At 40.3% G+C, this 17655-nt stretch overlaps 1 protein-coding gene across 2 annotated transcripts in view; it reads left to right on the forward strand.

Moving 5' to 3' along the window:
• TRIM67 (tripartite motif containing 67) overlaps nt 1-17541 on the forward strand; it is a 79773-nt gene extending 62232 nt beyond the window's left edge. For both annotated transcript variants that reach the window (XM_043962462.1, XM_043962464.1), the window contains exons 9-10: nt 7412-7574; nt 10042-17541. In XM_043962462.1, coding sequence (XP_043818397.1) covers nt 7412-7574; nt 10042-10107 — 229 coding nt within the window. In that variant the 3' untranslated portion in view covers nt 10108-17541. The remainder of the gene's footprint in view (nt 1-7411; nt 7575-10041) is intronic.
• The last annotated feature ends 114 nt before the right edge of the window (nt 17542-17655 follow it).

The following is a 17655-nucleotide window of genomic DNA, read 5'->3' on the forward strand; positions in this document are numbered from 1 at the left end:
GTCTTAGTTTTGCCATGAGTGTCCCTGGGAAAGTCATAACCTCTCTGAACTTTCCTTATCTGAAAGAGGAAGGTAACAGCTACTGTGAATACCAGGATTATAGCCAATATGGATCGTAGATTTAAAACTGAAAGGCACTTCAGAGATCACCAAGTTTAAGTCCTCTCATTTTAAGGCTGAGGAAACTGAGGCCCAGAGAGATTGTGGCTTCCTTGAGGACTCACATGCAATAAGTAGCAGATGGGGGATTCAAACAGAATTCAGAGTCTCTGCCTCTGATTAAGCATTCTTCCATAGCCATTGCACCACCAAATTACAGGGTGTTTATGAAGCAATGAAGCAGTGAAGCAATGTTGATAAAAGCGTTTTGTACTTCTTCAACCAAACCACTAAATAAACATTGAATTTACAGCTGTCCAGGAAATATCTGTGTCTATATGCCCTGACCTCAGACTCTTTATGACCCAAGCTGAACTTATCTTATCATCTAACACCCCTACATTGCTTCCTCACTCTCCCAAACATCCAGTCTCAAAACCTGGGGATTATCTTTGACTAGTCTCTCCCTCTCCTCCCTCCCTCTCAAGCCTAATCACTTGCTAAGTCCTATTAACTCTATAGCAGTGGTGTCAAACAAATAGAAACAGAGCCACTAAACCATACATAAGGATCCCTTGAGTTGGTGGGCTAACTTAGAAAATCCTATATTAACATTTGTTGTTGTTCAGTCATTTAGTCATGTCTGACTCTGCATGACCCCATGGATTACAGCATACCAAATCCTTCTGTCCTTCACTATCTCCCAAAGTCTGTCCAAACTTATGTTTGTTGCTTCCATGACACTATCTAACATCCCATTCTCTGCCTTTTCCATTTGCCTTCAATCTTTCCCCACAACAGAATCTTTTCCAATGAGACCTGTCTTCTCATTATGTGGCCAAAATATTTATATTTCAGCATCAGTATTTGACCTTCCAATGAATAGTCTGAATTAACTTCTCTAAGTATTGACTGATTTGATCTCCTTGATGTCCAAGGGACCCTCAAAAGTCTTCTCCATCACCATAATTCAAAAGCATGGATTCTGTGGCACACAGCTTTCCTTATAGTCTCTCACAGCTATACATTGCTACTGGAAAAACTATAGCTTTGACTATATGGACCTTTGTTGGCAAGATGATATCTCTGCTTTTTAGCATGCTGTCCAGATTTTCCATAGTTTTCCTTCCAAGGAGCAATCATCTTTTAATTTCATGGCTGCAGTTGCCATCTGCAGTGATTTTTGAGCCCAAAAATATAAAATCTGACACTTCTTCTATTTCTTCTCCCTCTCTTTGCCAGGAAGTGATGTAACCAGTTGCCAAGATCTTAGCTTTTTGGATGTTAAGCTTCAAGAAAACTTTTACACTCTCCTCTTTTACCCTCATGAAGAGGCTTCTTAATTCTTCTTCACTTTCTGCCATCAGAGTGGTATCATCTGCACATCTGAGATTGTTATTTCTTTTAAATTTTATTTATTTCTTGTTAGATTTTAAGTTCCAAACTGTCTCCCTCTCTCCCTTCCCACCCTACACTAGAGAAGTCCATCCTTTGACACATATGTATGCAAAACCATACAATGCATAATTTTATCAGTTCTTTCTCTGGGGGTGATAGCATCTGCCTTCATAGGTCTTTTTAAATTTATTTCAGTATGTCTAATATTCAGAATAATTTAGTTATTCTTTGAAGAATATTGTTGTTACACTATATAATGTTCTCTTGGTTTGTATCACTATTTTTTTTAGTGAGGCAATTGGGGTTAAGTGACTTGCCCAGGGTCACACAGCTAGTAAGTGTTAAGTGTCTGAGGCCGGATTTGAACTCAGGTACTCCTGACTCCAGGGCCGGTGCTCTATCCACTGCACCACCTAGCTGCCCCCATATCACTATTATTTCATGCAAGTCTTTCCATGTTTTTTCTAAAATCAACCTGCTCATCATTTCTCACAGCATAGTAATATCCCATCACAATCATATACTAGAACTTGTTTAGCCATTCCCCAACTGATGGGGAATTCTCTCAATTTTCAGTTCTCTGCCACCACAAAGAAAGCTGTTATAATTTTAGAACATATAGGTTATTTTCCTTTTTCCCTGATCACCTAGAGAAACAAACATGATACTTCTTGGTCAAAAGATATACACAGTTTTATAATTCTTTGTGCGTAATTTCAAATTGCTCTCCAGAATGGTACGATCAGTTCACAATTCCACTAACAGTATATTTATGTCCCAATTCTTCCACATCTCCAACATTTGTCATTTTTCCCTTCTATCATTTTAGACAATCTGATAGGTATGAGACAATGTCTCAAAATTATTTTAATTTGCATATCTCCGATCAATAATGATTTACAGCATTTTTCATGTGACTTTTTTTTTTCTTTAGGCAATGGGGGTTAAGTGACTTGCCCACAGTCACACAGCTAGTAAGTGTCAAGTGTCTGAGGTCAGATTTGAACTCAGGTACTCCTGAATCCAGGGCCAATGCTTTAACCACTGCGCCATCTAGCTGCCCCCTCATGTGACTTTTTGTAGCTTTGATTTCTTCATCAAAAAACTGCCTGGGGGACAGTTAGGTGGCACATTGGATAAAGCACAGGCCCTGGAGGACCTGAATTCAAATCCAGCCTCAGACCCTTGACACTTACTAACTGTGTGACCCTGGGCAAGTCACTTAACCCTCATTGCCCCACACAAACAAAAACAAAAACAAACAAACAAAAAAACCCTGCCTGTTCATATCCTTTGAGCATTTGTCAATTGGGAAATGACTTGCATTCTTATAAATTTGACAAAGTTTTCTATATGTTTAAGATATTAGATCTTTATCTGAGAAGCTGTCTATAAATTTTTTTAGATTGTTAATATTTCTCCTAGCAACTGTAATTCTGGCTTTTCATGTAGCCTGGTATTCTGCATGATGTACTCTGCATAGGAGTTAAATAAACAACAAATGACAATAAATGTCATTCTCCTTTTCCAATCTTAAGCCAATTAGTTGTTCCATGTTGCTTCTTTATCCATATACAGGTTCTTTAGGAGAACAAGTAAGATGAACTGGTACTCCCATCTCTTTGAAGACTTGGCACATTTTGTTGTGATCCACACGGTCATAGACTTTAGTGTAGTCGAAGAAATGGAAGTTGTTCTGGAACTCCCTTGCTTTCCACATAATCCAGCAAATGTGGCAATTTAGTCTTTACTGCTTCTGCCTCTTTGAAAAACAGCCTGTTCTTCTGGTAATTCTCAGTTCACATATTGCTGAAGCCTAGTCTAGACAGTCTTAAACTAGTGTGTGAAAAGAACACAATTGTTTGGTAAATTGAACATTCTTTGGCATTGCCCTTCTTAGGACTGGGACGTAAACTGATCTATTCCAATCCCGTGGACACTGTTGAGTTTTCCAAATTTGCTGGCATATTGAGTGCAGCACTTTAAGAGCATCATCTTTTAGGACCTTAAATAGCTCAGTTGGAATTGTGCCACTTCCACCAGCCTTATTTTTAGCAACACTTCCCAAAGCCCACTTGACTTCATTCTCTAGGATATAATCACACCATCATGGTTACTGGTGATGTTAAGATCTTTTTGTATAGTTCTGTGTATTCTTGGCACCTCTTCTACTTTTCTAAAATCTCTACCATTTCTATCTCTTACCATGCCCATTTTTCATGAAATGTTCTCTTAATATCTTTAATTTTCTTGAAGAGATCTCTTGTCTTTTCCATCCTATTGGTTTCTTCTATTTCTATGTACTGCTCATTTAAGAAAAACTTCTAGGGGCAGCTGGGTGGCACAGTGGATAAAGCACTGACCCTGGATTCAGGAGGACCTGAGTTCAAATCTGACCTCAGACACTTGACACTTACCAGCTGTGTGACCCTGGGCAAGTCACTTAACCCTCATTGCCCCACAAAGAAAAGAAAAGAAAACCTTCTTATCTTTCCTTGCTATTCTCTAGAATCTTCTATTCAGTTGGGCATATGTTCTCCTTCACTTTCCTTCTTTCCTCAACTATTTGTAAAACCTCATCAGACAACCATTTTGCTTTCTTGATTTGTTTTTCTTCAGAATGTTTTTGTTGTTGTTGTTGCTGCCTTCTGTACAAATCACAAACCTTTGTCCATAGTTCTTCAGGTAATCTTATCTACCAGATCTAATCCCTTAAATCTATTCATTACTTCTACTTCATATTCATAAGGGATGTTATTTAGGTCATACCAATGTGGTTTGATGGCTTTGCCAACTTTCTTTAATTTGTCTGAATTTTACAATAAGAAGCTTATAATAAAAACAAACAAAGAAACAAACAAAACCAAAAAAGTTTATAATCTGAGCCACAGTCCACTCCAGGTCTTGTTTTAAACTGTTCATACAGAGCTCCACTTTTGGCTGCAAAGTATATAGTCCATCTGATTTCGATATTGACCAGCTGGTGATTTCCATGTGTAGAGTTGCCTTTTGTGTTGTTGAAAAAGAGTGTTTGCTGTGACCAGTGAATTATCTTGACAAAATTTTTCTTCTCTGCCCTGCTTCATTTTATACTCCAAGACCAAACCTGCCTGTTTTTCCAATTATCTTTTTTTTTTTTTTGGTGGGGCAATTGGGGTTAAGTGACTTGCCCAGGGTCACACAGCTAGTAAGTTTTAAGTGTCTGAGGCTGGATTTGAACTTTTGAACTCAGGTGCTTCTGACTCCAGGGCCAATACTCTATCCACTGCGCCACCTAGCTGCCTCTCCAATTCTCTTTTTTTTTTTTTTTTTTTAGTGAGGCAATTGGGGTTAAGTGACTTGCCCAGGGTCACACAGCTAGTAAGTGTTAAGTGTCTGAGGCCGGATTTGAACTCAGGTACTCCTGACTCCAAGGCCAGTGCTCTATCCACTGCGCCATCTAGCTGCCCCTCCAATTATCTTTTGATTTCTTACTTTAGTTTTCCAATCCCCAATGATGAGTGTGACATCTTTTTTTGGTGTTACTTCTAAAAAATGTTGTCGGACTTCATAGATTTGATCGACTTTGACTTCTTTGGCATCAGTGATTGGAGCATAGACTTGTATTACTGTACTGCTTGCCTTAGACTCAAACAGATATCATTCTGTCCTTTTTAATATTATATCTCAGTACTGCTTTTCTCACCCCTTTATTGACTATTGGCTATTCCATTTGTTCTAAAGAATTCTTGCCCACAGTGGTATATGTAGTGATCATATGAATTAAATTCGCCCATTCTCATCCATTTAAGTTTACTGACACCCAAGATGCCAATGTTTAATTTTTCCATTGCCTGTTTGACCACATCCAGCTTACCTTGGTTCATAGCTCTTACATTCCAGGTTCCTGTGTACTATTTATCTTTACTACATTGGACTTTCCTCTGTCACCAGACACATCCCCAGCTGAACTTCCTTTAGGCTTTAGCCCAGTTGCTTCATTCTTTCTGGAGCTACCTGTAGTTGTCCTCCACTCTTCCCCAGTAATGTACTGGATATCTTCGAAAATGAGGGGCTCATCTTCTGGTGTCATATGTTTTATCATTTTAGTATTGTCTATGGGATTTTCTTGGCAAAGATAGTGGAGCGGTTTGCCATTTCCTTCTCCAATGGATCATCGTTTGTTGGAACTTTCTGCTATAACCTGTCCATCTTGGAAACCCTGAATGTCATACTTCATAATTTAATTGAGCTACATAAGCCCCTCTACCAACAAGGCAGTGATCTAGGAGGGGCATATTAACATCATCTATATTCTATTGTATTTTAATTTATTTTGTTAAATGTCTCCCAACTACATCTTAATCTACTTCCCACAATTTGACATCTCTGCTCTACAAAATCTTTCATATCCTTTGCCTTTCTCTCTACTCATACTGTTATTACCCTAGTTCTGACCCTTGTTACTTGAACTATGCTATTTCCTAGACCATTTGTAATGACTTCTTCAATGGCCTCTCTTACTCCAGTCCTTACTTTTACCACTCCATCCTTCACAGAGTTTCCAAAATAATTGTCCTAAGTCATAGGTCTCATAAAGTCAGGCTCCTGAGGGGGAAACAAAAGAAGAAAAAAAAACCTTCAGCAATTCATTAGTGTTTAAAAATGAAATATAAACTCCTTAGCCTGTTTCTCAAGTTCCTCAAGGGCTTGGCTCCAACCTAGCTTTCTAGCCTTATGTTATACTGCTCCCTTTCACCTAGTCTATGCTCCAGCCAAGTTCCTGTTTGCTCTTCACTGATCTCATCTGTTCACTCTCCTCACTCTCCTGCCTCTGTAGATTTGCTAACACCATGCCTTTAGGCAACTTCCCACTGCTACCGGTTGAAATCTTTATCCCTAAAAGTCCAAGGTTAGGTGCCTTTTTTTTTTTTTGGCGGGGCAATAAAGGTTAAATGATTTGCCCAAGGTCACAAAGCTAGTAAGTGTCAAGTGTCTGAGGTCAAATTTGAACTCAGGACCTCCTGAATCCAGGGTCACCTAGCTGCCCCCCAGGTGCTACCTCTTTTGAGACTTCTGTGATTCCCTCTTTCTCCCAATTAAAAGTGATCCCTTCTTCCTTGCATTTATTGGGTCATTCTATTTGGGCCACCCCCATCACAGGAAGATATTTACAGTTGACGAACTGAAGTCTGCAGAAATTAATTGACAAGCTCAAAGTCACACAGCTAATAAGAGGCAGAGCAGTGCCCCTCTGAATCCAAATTCAGGACACTTTTTACTGTACTGCACTGCCCTTCCCTTACTTATATTTTAACAGATTCTGTTTATTTGTGGCTACATCTCATTATTCACCTGATTTTGGAATCCTGAAGAGCAAAGACCTTGACTTAAAAAAAAAACACCACAAATTTTTAATCCCATTGCCTAGCACCATGCTTTATGCATAGTAGGTACTTAGACATTAGTTGAATTGATTTCAGTTGAATAAATCCAAAGGATTAAATCTCTAATGGAATTTCATGGGGGTTTACTGGAGCCAGCTCTAACTAATTTGCTAAAGTTTGTTTAATTTTCAGGGTAGGCATTTACACCTTGGAATTGGTAAATGCTACAAATTGGAGCTTGATTTGCTGTTTTGTTGATTGTCTAGATTTAAGAAAGTGTTAATAATACAGATTAAACTTGAAGGTATGGGCATACATTTCTCCCACCTTCCGCAGCCCAATTATAAAACATTTACCAGCACAGTCCTATATTGCTTTGTAAACAGTTCAATGTTACTTAACTCTGGGCCTCAGTTTCTCATCTGTAAAATGAGTAAGTTGTAGATGAACTTTGAGGTCTAGCTTTCAATCTATGATGCTGTGATCACCTATTTTACCAACAGTGTAAGGTTAGCATTAGTAAGTGGGCTTTGTTGGGTTTCCCCTAGGACTGAAGGTGGTGTATTTAAAGGAGCTACTGTTGGTGTACTTCTGGATCTGAATAAGCATACTCTGACCTTCTATATCAATGGGCAACAGCAGGGTCCTACTGCCTTTGACCATGTGGATGGAGTCTTCATGCCAGCTGTCAGCCTCAATCGGAATGTTCAGGTATAGTAAATTCCTCAGGTCCCAAATTAATCTAAAGACTTACCTCAGGGAGCCAACTGTAAATAAAGTCCTCCATTGCTCCAGCCCACATAGTGGTCTTTGAAACTAATCTGGCCTCTTGGAGGTTCTTGACAATGGAAGGAATGATGCCCAACACACCTTTTGGTTTTTCACCCTAGAGAGGAAGGAAATAGCTGTTTCTAAAGCTGTTAGCCCATGGGATAGGTGGAATCAAAAGAAACACAGGGGTGTTTTAGCTCATTGAGGCTAGTGCTCCTGGAAGTTGAGATGGAAAAGCTGGAGAAGGTGAGTGTTTTCCCTGTTAAGACTGTACCACACACTACCTCCATGGTTATGCAGACCTCCCTGAAACCTGACTTTTAATTGCATGCCTCAGATGTCCTAACATGATATTTCATGTGCCTGCCCTTTGAGGGTGGTGTACAGAAGAAAATAATTATAGGAGACTATTTGAACAGATGGAGGTCTTCCCTAGTGCCCTGCTTCCCTACTCTCTTTCCTATGGATCTCACATGAACTAGGAGGAGAACCTTTTTCAGCTGAATGATGATGTCATGTGCAGGCCAAGGCACATCAGGTACAAGGTTAGAAGCATTTCCCAAGGGATTAGTGAAGCCGAGAAGGGGGAAGTAAATCACGTGGGTGTGGACCCAACCTTTATCTGGATTTTATCTTAGCTCCTACTACATTCCATGCTATTCTTTTGGAGAGAGAGATGGAATGGATGGCCTTATAATCAGATGGAGTCAGAACTAGTTGGATGGTCAGATTAAAGAACAGTTTTTAAGGTTCAATATCAATGTGGCAATTCTCCATTGTAGTGCCTTGGAGATCTCTTCTTGGCCCCATGTGTTAACATTTTTATCAATGACTTGGATATAGGCATAGGTGGTAGGCTCATCAAATTTGCAGAGGAACCAATTTGGATGGAATAGCTAAAAACCAGAATGACAGTTAGGATCCCAAGGGATCCTGTCAGGCTAGTGCATTGCATTGAATCTAATAAGACAAAATTCAGCAGAGAAAAAGGTAAAGTCTTATACTTGAATGGAAAAAAATTAACATCACATGTACAATATAAGGGAGGCATGGTTAAACAGTAATTGCTCTAAAAGGGATATGGGCATTTTATTGGACCAAAGTCTCTAGAAGAGTCAGCATTGCGATGCAGCAGCCAAAAAATTTTGCTTCAGTCCTGGACTGCATTAAGAGAGTCATAACTTCCAAAAAAAGAGAGGTATTAGCTCTATCCTACTCTCTTCCCTGGTCATGCCTCATCTGGAGTGCTGTGTTCAACACCCCTCTATGGGCCTCAATTCTGGGTGCAATAAGTATCATTCTTGTTTTCCTCACTACTTAGCACAGTACCTGATATTTAATAAATGGTTAATAAATTTAAGTTTGTTGGCTTGACATGGTTAAGCTGGACAGTGCCCAGAGGAATGCAACCAGTATAGGGAAGGGCCATAGACTCCATCTAATAGGAGGACCAGTTGAAGAACTTGGGCATGTTGACCTCCCTGGAGAAGAGAAGAGTTGGAGGTGGGTGCAGAGAAGGAGACATGCAGTCTTCAAATACTTCAAGGGCAGTCTTTTTTTTTTTTTTTGAGGTAATCAGGGTTATGTGACTTGTCCAGGGTCACACAGCTAGTAAATGTCTGAGGCCCAATTTGAACTCAGGTCCTCCTGACTCCAGGGCCAGTGCTCTATCACCTGAGCTACCTAACTGCCCTAAATGGCAGCCTTTATGGAAGAAGAATTAGACTTGTTCTATTTGGCCCTGAAATACAGGACCAGGAACAATGATTGGACATTGCAAAGAGGCAAACTTAGGTTAACTATCAGGAAAAGCTTCCTAATAATTAGAGTTGTCCAAAAGTGGAACAGACTGTTTCAGGAGACAATGAGTTTCCCATCCTTAGAGGTCTTCAGGCAGAGGCTGGATGGACACTAGTCAGGTATGTTATAATGAGGATTCTTCTCAAGTATGTGTTGGTCCACATGACCAGTGGGGTACCTCCTACCTCTCAAATTCTTTCATGCTGCCCACAGTTAAAGTAGAAGTGCCTCTCTTGTCAGGTCTTCAGAATTGTCTTTGGAAAGGGGGCAGACCTAGGTCTGCATGCACAGCAATTAGTTCGTCAACAAGCATTTATTAAGAGCTTACTGTCTACTGAAGCAGGGGATATCAGAAAAAAACAAAAATAGTTTCTATCTTCAAGGAACTCGTGTTGTCTAATATCTAACGAGAAAGACAACATGGAAATAACTGTCTGGAAAGTTATATGTGGGGTAAATGGAAGGTAATTTCAGAGGGAAGGAACTAACACGCTCTCTAGACTCATGTCACAAATCACCATAGCTGCTATCTGTGTGATTTCTAGACTTTCTTTAACATGTTTTTGGGGGCAACAGCTCTACCCACAGTTATCTCTTCTGTCTCCAGGTCACCCTTCACACAGGACTAGAGGTACCATTGAATACCAGGCAGCAAAAACTATCTGGCAACTGAAATCCCAGATGCTGATGATCTTCAATGAGAAGATCCTCCGTGAGAGAAGCCCAGCCATCCCTATCTTCAAATTTAGCACAGAATCTGTTCTGAGAAATATAAAATGGTCAAATGAGGAGGGTAGCACAGTAGCCATTGAAGACCATGTTTAAAAAAAAACACAAACTTTTCCTATGGAGAATCAGGAATGAGTCTCTTCATCACAAGTCCCTTTTCACATGCAGACGTGGGTGTGTGATCTGTACATTTTATCCTCATAGCCTCACTTTTCCATAGTAGAGCTCTTTAGGGTGGGATGGGAGACTGAAATATCTTACAATTAAGTTCAGAGAACCTCAGAAGTCAGAGTTCCTTTCCCTAATCACAAGAAAGAGAACTTTAACAGAGGAGTAAGATAGCAAGTCTAGTTGGCATGCATAGGTTTCTTGTAACTAATGTTTAAATGGGAATTTGTTTGGGGGGGGTGGGGTTTTCTGGTTCTGAGAATGACACTTCCAGAAAGGGCAATGACCACTGTTTAATTCCCATTACTGGAGGGAGTATGCTGTGCATTTTGCCTTTTTTTTCTTAGATGCCCCTACCTCTTTGCAGTCCCAAGATTGCTAGAGTCTCCTCTTGGTATAGGAAAATCATTCTCTAAAACTAACATCTCCAATTTCTTCCTTCAGGAGGCTACAGTCTATTTACCTGGTACCTGCTAATATCAGTCTAATCTAATAATGCAATTTAAAAAACACATTTATTAAGCACCTACTGTTTGCGTAGCATAATGCCCTGGACACAAACTAATCCAGGACATAGAGGAGCAAAAATGGATCCTGGATTCTAGCTTTTCCATTGATTTATTCTGGACTTCACAGAATGACTTTCCTAGAACTTGCAATATCTGACTTATCTGTATCATAGTTCCTGCATTTCCCTTCTCCCTCCTTGACTAAGATCTACCTTAAAACACACACACACACACACACACACACAAATACACACATCAACAGAGGAAATCTACCTAAATGCTTTAATGCAAACACTGGTGTTTTCCTGAAAATCTATTGAAAAATCACAACCTATTCCCCAAGTGGCATATCCTTTCCTGGAAACTGAGTTATGATTAATGATGTGCTGGTAAATATCTAACAACCAGCTCTCTGGAGGAAAAAAATATATGCACAAAACACTTTTAAGTTTAGTCTTAATTATTAACATTTTCTCCATCACTTTAGGTCTAGACAATCAATGAAACAATAAACCAAGCCTTGATTTATAGCATTTGCTAATGCTCACTAAATAGCATTATTGAAAAGGGAGAGCATTAGCATTTGCTTATTTGCTAATGCTCACTACAAATTTAACAATCAACCCTCATCCCTAGTTCTGAGTAGTCAAAACAGAAATGATTTCCATGTTCTTTCTCAAGGAATCTTTCTGTTCCTCATTTGGAACTGCCAAGGGCCAGCATATAGTGGGTGCTTAATGAATTCTTATTAATAGATTGATCACCAGTAGCCCTCTATCCTAGCTAAGAAAAACAAAAAAGGTATAACTATTCTGACTACTCATGTTTCTCCTTGGAGGAAAGAGGGCAGGGAAAATTTTGTTTGAGCCTTACTTGTAAGGTTGACTTACAAAGAACCTGGGAAAGAGGTGACTGGAGTTCTTTTGGCTTTGGAGTTGCCCTTCCTAGCTCTGTCAGTCTCAGAGTCATAAGCATATAACATTTGGATTTTGTGATAGGATTTCTTACCCACCCCACCCCCAATACCCATTTGCCTCAGAATCTAAGCCTGTGAGAAAAAAAAAACACCGATGAAGTCAATGAAAGTTCTGCCTTGGGGTCTGGAGAGGGGGGTTAGTGTGAATTTTATCATGGTTGTCTGACCATGGTTATCATGGTCCACTGATGAGGACAGGAAATGGCTCAGTAATATCTTGTACTTACCACTGAACTGGGACCTTTATGGTGTTTGAGATCCCTAGTCTACCCAGTTATTGCAAATGAAACTCTGGAATTGGACCTCTCTTCCAGTACCACAAAGCTGAACATGGTCAAGACATCACAGTTAGTCAGATGCCATGGTAAGTACGGTCTCATATCCTTCACCAGAGAAGCCCAATATTGGTCTAGCTCTGGGGATTCAGTAGCTGTAGGAGGTGACTCACTCCAGGATTCCCAGACCACCATGAGCCTGCCCTAAGTCAAACATCCTATCCCATCAGACACTTTTTTCCCCTCAGAACATTGGTCTCTGCCCTGCCTACCTCAGGCATCATGACCAAATGGAATGTTCTCAGAAGCACCACACAAGAGGCAAATGTTAGACCTCAGTACCATCCACATGGTTCACAGTTGAATTTGATCAAGGCAGCCGGGACTTAATTAGACTCATGACAACAGTAGATGGTACTGGTAGCTCTGGAGGGCAACACTACATCTAACACTCTTGCCCTTTCCATGGGCCGAATTTTCCAGATCTAGAGCTGTGCTCACTGCTGCATAGCTCTCATTCTTTGCCTGCATACTCACATATCTAGAAGCACATCGAATGAATTGGCATGCTATTTTTTTTTTCAAGATACTCAAACAAGCCTGTCTATAGGCTTGTGTCCAGAGTTAAGTCTGCAGATGGGAGTCACACTGTCTTCTCCTTTGCCTGTATGGGTGGCAACAGTTGAGCACCAACTTGGAAAGCATGCTTCATCTGCCCTTTGTGTGGACAAGGAGACCAGTAAGGGATCCAAAACAACAGTCAAAACAGGAAATTTGTCATGACACCAGGACCTTTGGGAAGGAGGAGATGGCACAATGGGTATGTCTGAGAAATGAAGCCTGGTAAGAATCCTGTTTTCAGTTTCCCTGGTTTACCTGTGATCATCCACACTTCTTCCCAGCTCCCATCCTACTATCCGAAAGAGACATACAATTTTGTATCAAGAAGGAAATGAGGGAAGCAACATAAATAAGCAATTTCACCTGATAGCAACAAGTGATTTTTCTTTCTTTTTCTTGAAGAATATGTTTTATCAGGCCTCTTATTTTTGAGGTTGAGGGCTAACTGCTACCTGCTTAATCTCTTCTTACTTTGTTCTGTGAGCCGAAACCAACTGTGTTTTTCTTAGGTTCTAGATTTCTTATTTATATATTAGGTTTCTTACTAACCACCGGTCGATGCTGTGCAGGTTTTGATCTTTTATTCAGTGGATCCAACAAGTCTACCTCAGATCTCATGCTTCCAGATCTTGAATACCATTGAGAAGCTCTCTCATCCTGCTTTCTCCATGAAAAGGAAGAGTGGGATAGGTGTTGCATGGGATTGTTGTGACTAACCTACCACTGAACTTTGTCCTAGAAAATATCCTCTTCCAGACTCACTTTTGAGTGTAGTAGTTGCCAAGATTGAAGAATGTAGTTCTTCCTTGACAGTTTCTAAGTCTGTTTCCTGTCAAACCCTCGAAGACAATGCCAGACAGAGGGAATTTGGCCCCAGCCTATGTGGGGTTTTTAACTACATTTCTCTCTTTCCCATTGTTCAAGCAGGGACTGCGTTGTCCCTTCTTGCAAATTGCTTCTGAGGATTATAATTCTGAGTTGATTTTCCAGAAAGAGCCAGTGGAAATGAACAAAGAATTATTTTCCATGGTATCAGAAGCTGAAGGAATGGCAGATTCTCATGTGCTTTGGCTAGCAGTTACCATTGCTGTGAGAGACACGTAGCTTCCTTTGAAAAAGATGAGGCCAAACTTCTAAGGACTAATTCATCTCCAGAAGCATCTGAAACAATTTCAAACAAACAAAAAGAAGCATGTAAGGACACAGAGGCTTTCTTCTTTCCCTAAACTATGGCCAGAAAGAAGCCAAACAAAATGCTTTCAGTGATGTCCACGGTTGAAAGAGATTAAGTTTCTGGGGTCAGTCAATGATAGCAGTTAAGCTAGATTCCTTCAGTGAGCTTGGGATAATTCTCTACTTTTGGAGATAGTGATGGCATTTAACCAAGTGAAATAATAATGTATTGAAATGCTTTGTAAACTATTGTTATTACTTGTGAGAGCTGGCTAAGGGCCAGACTGGACCTACTAGGACTCATGGGGACTTCCCACATCGAGTCTTAAAACTGTGACTTGAGGGAATGGAAAATGAGGTAGAAATCCACTCCTTAGAGTTCCTTCAATACTAAAAAAGAAATCCTTGATATTATTAGTTTAGGTGCAGATTACAACCCCATCATGCCTTAGGAAACAGTCCTCATGAATTGCTATGGACAAAAAAACAAAAACATTATATGGTGGCCAACTTCTGGTGAAGAGCTTTTCTGCCCTTGATCCAGACCTCAAACAATAAGCAGTCTGTGGTCTATAGAAGAGCCTGCATTGGAAATCTTTTCATTATGGTAAGGCCTGCCAAAACATCTATTGTGATTGTACAGTTTTCCAAACCTGAAAGTCTTTTCCACCCAGGATATAGTATCAAAGTAGTACTTTAGGGGATGGAAACGGTTCCTGCTTAGATTTATAGGAGGATGTTTGTAGACAAAAACCTCTTTCTCCCAGCTTTCTTTAACCCAAGTTCAAGTAAATGGAAGCACATAGTACCTGACTTCCCAGAGATGGAGGAGAAGAGAGGTATAGAGGATTCAATGGAGTTTGTACTGACTTGTGGATTAGTAACAGAAAAGGAGAGAGGGAAAAGAAGAATCTGTCTAGCACTCAGAAGTACTAAATTCACCTCTCCCCCTAAAACAACTTACGTCTGTTTCCAATAGGAAGCTGAAAATGCCTAAGGTGTCAGGTTGCCTTGCTTATGTGGAGGCTGGAGAGAAACTAGTGCCTAAAACATGACCTTTGGGAAAGGCTTCCCTTGCTATTTCTTCTCATCACTCTTCCAGGGTCCTTTGCCACTTGCCTTCTCCTAATTTTTACTTCCCCGTCCCCCAGTACTCAAGTATAGAAGGTGTGGAAGGGAGTGGAGAATCCAACCTCCCCAAACCAACACCTCAAAATGAAAACTCTTACAAGTTGGATGGAGCTGTACTTCCTCATTCTCTCCTCTGCTTTAGTTCAAAGCAATGTCCAGTTTACTGATTCCAAGGATAGATGTCAGAAGGAGGGGCAAATCTGCACAAACTCACCTTTGTCTCTGGGGCATTTAAAAAGAAAGGATAGTGAGCCATTCCTGCAGTACAGGGGGAAAAAAAAGCACCAGGCTCCTACAAGTCAGGATGGAATAATATAGTTATTGTCTCTCATCAGAGTCCCTATTGTGTTACTATATGTAATGTCATCCTTTGTACATAAAAAAAAACCTTATCAAGAATTTATAATAAGCCAGCCATGAAATTGACTTGATTAATCCTATCAAGCAGAGCTTAGTGAAAAAGGATGAAGCTTGAAGTAGTCTGAAATATTAAGGCTCCCATTCCATTGTAAATAATGTTATCCTAAAGTAGTTCTAGCACATTAGTCAGTGGTGATAGAGTTTGGTCGGTGTTTTTTCTTTTCTTTTTTTTTTAAACATCTCTTTAAAATATCCAAGAGCTACCTAGAGCTTGATCTAGGACAAGGTGAAACATCACCTATAATATTGCTTTACCTCCCCTTTTCTGTTCTGATGTTTGGAAAACCACTGGGTCCAACATATAGAGGATGTGGGCAAAGGTATCTGGGCTACAATGTAACTGATCTAAACAGTTTAGAAATGTGTACCGAGATCCTGCTTGAGCCTGTCAGCCCCAAAGTTCCCCTGGGCAAAATGCCTTACAAGAGAACTGGGACTAATGCTGGAAGGTGAGGTCCTTTGCCCCACTGTATAACATTCCCTATCACTCTCTCGGGACAGCTAGGTGGCACAATGTATAGAGTGCTTGGCCTGGACTCATCTTCCTGAGTTCGAATCCCATCTCAGACACTTACAAAACTGTGTGACACTGGGCAAGTCACTTAAATTTCACGTCACTCAGTGTCTTCATCTATAAAAAGAGCTGGAGAAGGAAATGGCAAATGACTCCAGTATCTTTGCCAAGAAAACCCCAAATGGAGTCATGAAGAGTCAGGCATGACTGAAAAACAGCTACACATCATTTTCTCCCCCTCCAGGTGCTTTGTGCCCTCTGTTTTGCCAAAACCTTCCCTTAATAAAAGGTCAAAATTTGCTACTCATTCTAGCAGCCAAATACCTACTCAGCCAATGTACCGTAAGGCTGACTCTGGTCCCAAACCACCTGCTTCCTCTTCCCAGATTCTCATGAATAGGGGTGGTGGATAAAATGCTCTTTGGAAAGGAGATCTGTGAATACTGTATAGCATAATTATTAGGCACCTTGCCATGCAACCCATGGAGTTTCTTGTAGAGACACTCTAACCATGCTGCCTCACATGCAGAGTGATGAATCGGCCATTTCTTTGACAGTAACCCAGGAAGCCTAACATGCAACAACGGGAATGTGTGTGGTTTTTTTCCTCCAGCACCAGCATCAAAATGAAATTTTTGACTGTATCTCATTATTCTGACTCTAGGGGAAATAACTTAGTGAGGCAGAGCTAGAGGCATGTTAACCCTACACAAAAAGGATGGTATTAGACCCCCACACAGGAGATGCTCAGGAGATGCTCCCGGCCCACCCCACCATCCACAGAAAATTGAGCCTTTGGCTTTAGAATGAAATCAGAATTCCTAGTCTTCCCTGAAAAGGAAGGTCAATGATATAGGGGCTTCAACTGGTTAGAAAGGTACATTCTCAAACTTGGTTAGAAGACAAATAGCAAATAAAATGACTATATTGTTACTGGGGTATTCTCAGGATTTCTCTTTTCTTTTCTAAAAGTAGCCAGTTTTGTTTTTTTTGTTTTGGTTTGTTTTTTGTTTTTTGGAGTGATAATATCTCTTAAGGATTCCTTTTGGGGCAAAAAAAAAAATCAAAGCAGCTTAAGCTGGAAAGGAACTGAAAAAAGACATGACATGGTAGTATTTATTGTCCAAGGTACCAGGTCCTGACTACAGTCTTTCAAAGTTGAAACTTTTTACTCTGGCTCTGTTACTGACTCACTGTGTGGTCCCAGTCAAATGATTTAATCTCTCTGTGCCTCAGTCTCCTCATAAGTAAAATGGGACAATTACTATTATCACGGTTACCTACCTCTACTGGCTGTTGTGAGAATGGTCAGTCAATTAATGGGTATTAAGTGCCCACTATGTGCCAGGCATTTCACTAAGCACTGGGGATACAAAGGAAAGTAAAAGGTAGTCCCTCCTCTCAAGAAATTCAGTCTAATGGGGGAGAATGCGTGTAAACAAGTATGTAAAACAAAGCTATGTATAGAATAAATTGGAAATAATCAGCAGGGGGAGAGTGGCAGAATTAAGAGAAATTGGAGGGGCAGCTAGGTGGTGCAGTGGATAAAGCACCAGCTTTGGATTCAGGAGGACTTGAATTCAAATGCGGACTCAGACACTTGACACTTACTAGCTGTGTGACCCTGGGCAAGTCACTTAACCCCAATTGCCTCAGCACAAAAAGAAAGAAAGGAAGGAAGAAAGAAAGAAAAGAAATTGGAAAA

The sequence above is a fragment of the Dromiciops gliroides genome, chromosome 4 (genome assembly GCF_019393635.1).
Source record: "Dromiciops gliroides isolate mDroGli1 chromosome 4, mDroGli1.pri, whole genome shotgun sequence".
NCBI classification, from domain to species: domain Eukaryota; kingdom Metazoa; phylum Chordata; class Mammalia; order Microbiotheria; family Microbiotheriidae; genus Dromiciops; species Dromiciops gliroides.